At 41.8% G+C, this 8,402-nt stretch overlaps 1 protein-coding gene across 1 annotated transcript in view; it reads left to right on the forward strand.

Moving 5' to 3' along the window:
• Positions 1 to 8,402, forward strand: part of LOC117540198 (transcription factor COE1-A-like) — a 44,460-nt gene that overhangs the window by 5,716 nt on the left and 30,342 nt on the right. The window contains exons 5-6 of the mRNA XM_034206752.1: positions 2,936 to 3,009; positions 7,422 to 7,490. Of these exons, the coding sequence (XP_034062643.1) occupies positions 2,936 to 3,009; positions 7,422 to 7,490 (143 nt within the window). The remainder of the gene's footprint in view (positions 1 to 2,935; positions 3,010 to 7,421; positions 7,491 to 8,402) is intronic.

Below are 8,402 nucleotides of genomic sequence, written 5' to 3' on the forward strand. Positions count from 1 at the left end.
ACACACACACACACACACACACACACACACACACCACACACACACACACACACAAACTGATGGTCTGCCACTCATGGTTTCAGTGTTGTTTTAAACAGGGAAACCAAAGCTACTCAGAAATACCACAGTCTTCATTGTAGTCTATCTGATATTACTTTAACGTTAAACACACACTGATATAAATCAAAATTGTAGCTTCACAAACATTTAAAACACAAGAGTTGGTTCTCATATCTTCACCCAACAATTATGCTATTAACAAAACACTGGATATCATTTTGACTAACACAGGACTTTTGAGAGCCTATGCTCGATACAACGTTCATATGATTAATTCGATAGGAGGCAAAACACAAACCATTTTTTAATATACATAAAACTTAAATATGGTCAATAAGTAAAGATTGGACCTTTTTAGTGCAGATTTCAGATTTTGGCAAGCATGAATGCTATATTTGTTGAGTATATTGTTGTTTATTTCACAGTTCTGACTGTGATCCTTCTCCAACGATTCTTGCCACTTTTAGCTGGCACTTATTTCTGTTGCTCTGCTATTTCTGTCTGTCTACCTGCTTTGTGTGTGTGCTGAGAGGCCAGCACTGATTGTGTTAAACGGAGGAGGAGAGCTTCTCCTAGTCTTCAGAAGCACAGTGTTCATCACGACTCTGTCCCGGAGAATAAAGCGTCTGTCACAGCGGCCCTGTCGGATCACTAGCTCCCTACCCGACCTGACACTAACGCAGGAGGAAGTGTGTTTCCCTGCTTAACGGCTCCTTGTTTACACGCAGCGCATGTCACGCTACTTCAAAGGTGGAGGAGAGAGCGGCAGACATGCTGTATGTAAGGCCTGGTGAGGCGGAGAGAGGGAGGAGGCAGAGGAGGAAAAAGCAGATGAAAGACAAGAGCAGAGCAGGAGAGGTGACAGTGTGATGAACACAAATGTGGGCGAGATGGTGGAAGAAGTTATGGTAGAAGAAGTTACACACCTACACAAGAGCCTGCTGCTACTGAAGGTGGATGAAATGTTGTTATCAAATAAGCTCCAGATGTCTCAGGTTGCTAAGCCGGACAGACCAAGTGTTAAGAATGACATAAAAAATACTTCAGACCTAAGTTTTAGTAATGGTTCAGTGATTGTCTTTCTTTGATGGAGAGGGATCAAACAAACAATGTTAAATGTATTGCGTGTCTTCAGTTTGGATACAGTTCATAATGCTTTTTGCATAGAATTGCTTCATTCGGCTCAATTTGCACATCTCTGCCATCTCTGACTGTCAGCTCCTCCTTATTTTGTAAAACTGGCTCTTTTACAAATGTTAGCACCAGCTCCATTAACTTGTAGTTGCTTTTTCTTCCTCAAGATTAGATAATTTTTGCTTCATTTCAAATAACTTGTGCCTTCATTGACCGTAATGTCCTGGACCACCAGGAGCCCTTCAGGCTCCACATTCATGTGTCGATACATTTCCTGTGCAGGTTTTGGCAACTGGAATATACGCATGAAAAATTGTAACTGACAGGGGCCCTGGGCCCTGAAACAAATGTGGGCTCCAATTCCAAAACACACAGAGGGTCCTGAAGACAACTCGCTATTAGTATGAACCGCTTTGGGCTACGAGAATATTGTAATGGGGCCCTCAGACTGTAGCGTCACTGTTAGTGCTCTCTATTAATGCTACAAAACGGTTTTAGTGGTTTCTGATTATGCAAATAAGGGGTTCAGTCTTCATCCCGGCTCATGCAGGGGCTACATGCTTGCCTCGGGGTCCCTGTTGGGATATCATATACATTAATACATGGCATCGGGCCTTTTGTAGGAAAAAGTAATTGTGACCTTTGGGGAAACATATTCAGTTTTCCACATAACATCAGCACAAGGTGTTGCATGTTGTTCATAGAGTTTGTAAGCTCTCTCTCAGCTGAATAACCTCCAGCCTCATCTGGAGACTATCAGAGAGGACAGTGAGACTTCTTCTCCGCTCCCTGAGAAAAGTGAGCTTGTCACTCGGAGAGACTTGCTGGAGTTTGGAACGACAGATGAAACAGACTGGAATAGACCAAAGACAGGCGGGGTGTGTGCATTGATTGATAGATAGCTAAGTGGTGTGTGACTTGTGCTTTCGCTTTTTTTCTGAGCTTAGACCAGAAGCAGGAATATTTGAGAATGGAAGCAAACCAAAATGCTTTATGAGGAGCTGAAAGAAACTCTCCCTGTGCTGAGAAGCATGTGAGCAGTGGAGATATTGTTGTTAGTTTGGAGATTTCTATACACCAACGTGTGTGAACAAGGTGTATTTGTGAGGGAGGTGACAAACCGTGTGTGTGTGATTGTGTGTGAAGTAGGAGGTGTTTCCGCTGAACCATGTGTTCTTTAAGGTGAAGTGGGATCTAACCTGTTATCCCCAACAACACCCAGCGCTGACAAATATACTCTCACCAGTTTTGTAGATGTAGAGTGCAGCGGTCTGAAGACATGCACATATTGTTTTTATGCAGCTATGCACGGATGCAGAGAATGAATGGCAACTATCAGAGTGTCGGAGCTCTAAATGTACATCTTCCTAAGGCTGTTGTTATCGATGAAAATACCAACCATACCTTTGAACCTTTTATTAATTGACTACACAATATTCTGAGTATTTTTCTTCCCCCATTGAGTTGTTTACTGTTAAAGCCAAACATAACAAAAACACCAGGCAATCCTCCTTTTACACATTTTAAACCACAAGATATACTTTTCATTTACACATGTTAACGTGATTGTACCACCAAGCCATCCTAAATCAAACACCTAGATCTGCTTTAATACGGTTCAATTGAAACCAACACCATAGTGAAGATGGAGAGGACTGTTTTCTGGATTTAAACCTTTTTTTGCTGTGTTCTAACAATGTGTTTTACTTCCCTCTCTACATCTTCCTGTCTCTCTTAACAGGCGATTATTTATGAAGGCCAAGACAAGAACCCAGAGATGTGCAGAGTGCTGCTGACACATGAAATCATGTGCAGGTGAGAATGGGTGCATTTGAATCTTTTTATTCTGCGTAAATCTTCCTCCTCTCTAAACTATCTTCAAACAGCTCATACTTTCCCTTCCATCCTCTTTCGTCGCCCCTCTGCTCTTCTTCCGCTGCATACTTTGTTCGTCTGCAGAAAGTTCTCACCAATCACATCTCTGCACTCGATACATTTCTTATTTTGTCACCCTCATTAACCCCCCCACACATACACGCCCAGACGCGTACACTCGCACACACATGAAGCCATATCTGTTGAGGAAGATGAGTTTTAGCTATCAGAGTCGCTGCTTAATTATAATCTAAAGATGAATTTTCCTCGGAAGTAGGTTGGCAGGAAAGATGTCTATTTATAGAGGCATTTTACCAACCTATCCTATACAAAAGAAAATGTGGATGTAGATTCATGTGAGCGGTGTGTGTGTGTGTGTGTGTGTGTGTGTGTGTGTGAGACGCCTGGTTAATTAGGACACAGAGAAACTCATTAGTCAATCTGAACCCTCCTGTTGTTTCAAGGCTAACAAATGGGCCTCCCTCTGCATTCTGACTATAAAATATAGGCAGGGTCTCACACACACACACACACACACACACACACACACACACACACACACACACACACACACACACAACATACACGAACACATATACAAAAAAGTATGCATGCTCCCTCATGCGCACCACAGTTATACAAATTTGAATGTGGCACATGAATTAAGTTGTTCTTATTCCCTGACCCTGTCACTGAACAGCTTTAACTGTAACAATATAAATTGGGGTTCATCTATATGCACAAGCACTGGATTTAGCCATGAAATCAGGCACAGCAATATTTTATTCTATAGCCCCCTGAATAATGCTCAGGCAGTTCAGCTGCAGAGCTTCATGGAAAAACCCTTTAAGATTCATATGATTTACAAGGAATTTATAAATAAATACAGATTTTATCGTAAATGATTGTTCTTCATCATGTTTGGGAAGGCATTTTGGACATTAATGAACTGTCCTGCATAACATGGTGAGCTTGTACTGTAGAAGTAGTCCAACATGTCCTCTGGGGGAGCAACAGTGCCGCAGCAGAGCAGAAAGTAAGACTTCTTCTTCAGCGTAAACACTCGCCTTACGCAGCAGCCGCTGAGGTCAAAGTTACGGCTGTTGCCTCATGTTCTCACATGCTGATTCTGCAGCAGGGGCCTCAAACACAACATGCTACGCAGAACGCACACGCACACACACACACACACACACACACACACACACACACACACACACACACACACACACACACACACACACACACACACACACACACACACAAAGAGCTCAGGGCGTCCATTAATCAGTGTGGCTCATTGTCACGGTGGTGCTATTAGCCATATGCTCCCAGCCAATCTGCCACCACACAGACCTGCGTCCTGGTTGGAGCTCCGGCACGAATTCATGAAAGGTTTTACTACAGAGGACAGATGTAGCTCTAGTGTTTTCATCATGTGTTCACCACTAATGTTGGTTAAACAAACAGTTATTCCCTTTCCAATTAAGGGTCTTAAAGAGCTGTATTTTCTTTGTCAGCTTGATCCAGCTCTTTATTGAAAGTATTTAAGTTTAAACTGAGTCAGGTATTCAAACAGAAGATTATCTGTCATATAAAATGGTCCATATATTATGTGTGTCTTTTCATATATGTAATGTCATAATAGAATATGTTGCCCAATGTAATTGGTTTCTTTGTAAACTTTTTTAAATTCCCATTTTGAAAAATGGTCCCAGGGCCAAAGAATTACCTCTTGAAAAGGCTTGTTATAGATATTTAAGTAGCAACTCCTCGAATTTGAGAAGCTGGAATCTTTTGTTGATCATCTTATAATTTCATATTACAACATTTCCAAAATGTATTTCTTACATTTTCACATACAGAACCTTTGAAAACGACATCTCTACAACTCACGCTATTGAGACTCTATTGTTTAAAAGTAAAAGTATGTGTGTGTGTGTGTGTGTGTGTGTGTGTGTGTGTGTGTGTGTGTGTGTTTGTGTGTGTGTGTGTGTGTGTGTGTGTGTGTGTGTGTGTGTGTGTGTGTGTGTGTGTGTGTGTGTGTGTGTGTGTGTGTGTGTGTGTGTGTGTGTGCTGGGAGGAGGGGAGATGCAGGGGGGAGAGAGCAGATGATTAGATCACCATGATCCAGAGCAATAAGTGCTACATTACCCCCGTCCCGCCCCTAGTTTTCCTGTCCTACCCCTCCATTTATAGTATCTTCCACTCTGCTCCTGTGTCGTCTCCCTACTGTACTCGCTTAATCTATCTATAACCCCCCCCCCCCTCACCCTCACCCATCCTCAGGATTGGGAGGGGTTACAATTTCAGTTACCTGTAAATAAATGTAATTGGTAACCTAATCTGAGTATCACAATACAAAAGTATTGTAACCCGATTACTTTTTGATTACCTCAATATCAAACGCCATGCAAATAAATAAAAGGGAAAGAAATATCAATGAGATGTTTTTAACTTAAGTGTTTTATGTAACACAACAGAACAATGTGACCTAAAATAAGAAACCAAGACATTTAGGATCGAAAATGTTTTATCTTAAATTTAGGCTAGGCCTACAGAATAGTAGAGTTTACGAGTGTTTAAGTTTAATATATTAATTAATTAAAAACTGTATTTTAAAAATAAATAAATCAGGTGTCCATCAACTACATTAAACATGATATTTAAATAATGAATGAAAGTAATCTAAATGGAAACCAGAAAGAAAATCATTACGTACGTCTACCTAACATATGTAATGTTTGACTTTAATGAAATGTATTATGTCAACAGATTTCACATAACTATATTAAGTTTGAATACAAATACTAGGTTCAACTCAATATAAGTGCTTTCAACTAACCTAATACAGTTATGTGACATTTGTTGACATAATACATTTCATTTAAGGCAATGCTTAAGTTTTTTCATAATCCCCTTACATGTAATCCATTACTCCCCACGACTGCCCATCCTTTCCTCCCAGCCCCGCCCTCCTCAGGATCAGCTCTCCCCTATAACCCTGCTCCCCATTCTCCCACCCCAGTTCTCCTCCTCTCTCTGGTTTTGGTCCTGACCCAGTTCATAGAGCAGCAGAAAGGAAATGTCAGAGCGAGCAGAGAGAAAGGCCGAGCAGCAGATAGTGGAGACAATGTGTAAGGTGTAGCATGTCAGTCTTTTTCTCTCCACCTCTGCCATCTGTGACGGTGGGAAACCTGAGTCGTCTCCCCTTCCTCTTCTTCCCACCCAAACATCTCCCCCTTCCCTCGCTCCCACCCTCTTGTTTTAGCTTCCCCTCCCACGCTCATCCCTTCAGTCTTCATCACCACTCCCCCTGCGGGCTCTATCCTTCCCCTCCCGCATACACCTTTATTCATAATTGATGAACGCAAGAAAGCTTTGACAGACTTGCAGTACATGTGTGAATTTTGGATCGTATGCCAGTGTTTTTTTATTGTGTGTGTGTGTGTGTGTGTGTATATCCCACCCTCTCCTCTTCTGAGCCTCAGGCCTCTTCAATTCTCTCCCCCTACCAACTCAACTATATTTCAGTACAATAGGATGGAGTTTAAGTTGTCATATAGTGTTTTGAAAGACATGCATGTCTGTCATAAATTAATTCAAGTAGCCTCTCGATTTTGAAAACAATAAGCCTTCAGGGGTTCAAAACAACGATGCGTTGCTCCAGATTTAACCGTTTCAAGGAGATGAAAACCAATGGGAATATAGATAGCTAAATTCTCTCACTGAACAATGCATTTGTTAAAATGTGTTTTACACACAAAATCTAGGTTGTTGTTAGGTTAACTTGTGGCTATATTCTATCATCGCTTTCCCTCCTTTCCTCCCAGTGTGTAAGAATAATTATTATAGTTGCTGCAGGGCATTATAACTTGAATGTGAAACAATGTTTTAAGACACTTGCTTAAACATCCGACCAAGAAACTTGTTAATTAATAGTGGAGGACTAAATTCACTTTCTTTGATGATATATCTGACAGTCATTCATCTGTGTATTCTGTGTGTTAGTGTGTTGCTAAGCCATCCAACTGTCTAGTCCCCTAATAAGTTAGCGTTTTCCTCTCAGATGTTACTATACGCTCACTTTGCATGTCACAGAAGTCTATTTTTATCCGTGCTGTCAGTGTAGACCTGCTAGACTTTCTGTAAAACTCAGTTTCAGACAGATTTGATCAATTTCTGTGAATATGATGTTAAATTCTTCACATCAGTGCAGACAAAGCACATGATATGCTGTAACACCCCCAAGTTTGAACTTGTGTATAAAGTACTGTATGTTGTTCACTGTGTCTGACTCTCTTCTCACTTTGCCCTGTGTCTTCTCCCTCTGCTGTCTCCTCTCCTCGTAGTCGGTGCTGTGACAAGAAGAGCTGCGGAAACCGTAATGAGACACCCTCAGACCCTGTTATCATCGACAGGTACTGTCTCACACTCGGTCTCTATCTTTGTCTCTCCTACACACACTTTCACATACTGGATGATGGACTGCATTGACCTGTTTGAATGGCGGCGTGTGACGGGATGTTTTGATGATCTGCTGTCACTCCTGAAATAGAAGCTCCTTTAGATAAAATTGATGTCTTCTGATGCAAGACAAATTGAAACATTGACTGAAGTTTTGGATGTATAAGTCAAACAGCAGGACTCATCAGTGGTGGGAAAAATGCTGAAAGTAGCCACACATATACTTCATTTACATTGGCATGTGCTTTTCTGTGATATAGTTAGTGACCTGCGCAGAGGCAACATCAGCTGCTCAGTTACTACCTGGTATCTGTCAGATTCAGACACACACACACACACACACACACACACACACACACACACACACACACACACACACACACACACACACACACACACACACGAGCGCACGTCTTCAGACTTGAGTGAACAAAGACAAGTGTGTGTTTCCTCTACGTAATGCAAAACACAGAGCTGTTTACTAGCAGAAGCTTTCTGTCGTTTTCACTGCCACTTCTTTCGGTCTGTCTGTCTGTCTGTCTGTCTGTCTGTCGAGGTGTAGTACTGAAGTTATCCCTCTGTCACCCCCCCTTCTTCTGCAAGTCTCTGTCTCTCCTGCAGCAGCACAGAAAAATGGGTCATGAGCAAAGACAAAAGTGACAGAGAAAAACTGAAATGAGATCCAACCTCATTTTAATCTGATTTCTTCTTGGCAGATGTTTTAACCCTCTGTGAGCAGATTTCTCTGTGTGCACGGCTGTGTGTGTGTGTGTGTGTGTGTGTGTGTGTGTGTGTGTGTGTGTGTGTGTGTGTGTGTGTGGTGTGTGTGTGGTGGTGTGTGTGTGGTGTTGGTGTGTGTGTTGTGT

The sequence above is a fragment of the Gymnodraco acuticeps genome, unplaced genomic scaffold (genome assembly GCF_902827175.1).
Source record: "Gymnodraco acuticeps unplaced genomic scaffold, fGymAcu1.1, whole genome shotgun sequence".
NCBI lineage: Eukaryota > Metazoa > Chordata > Actinopteri > Perciformes > Bathydraconidae > Gymnodraco > Gymnodraco acuticeps.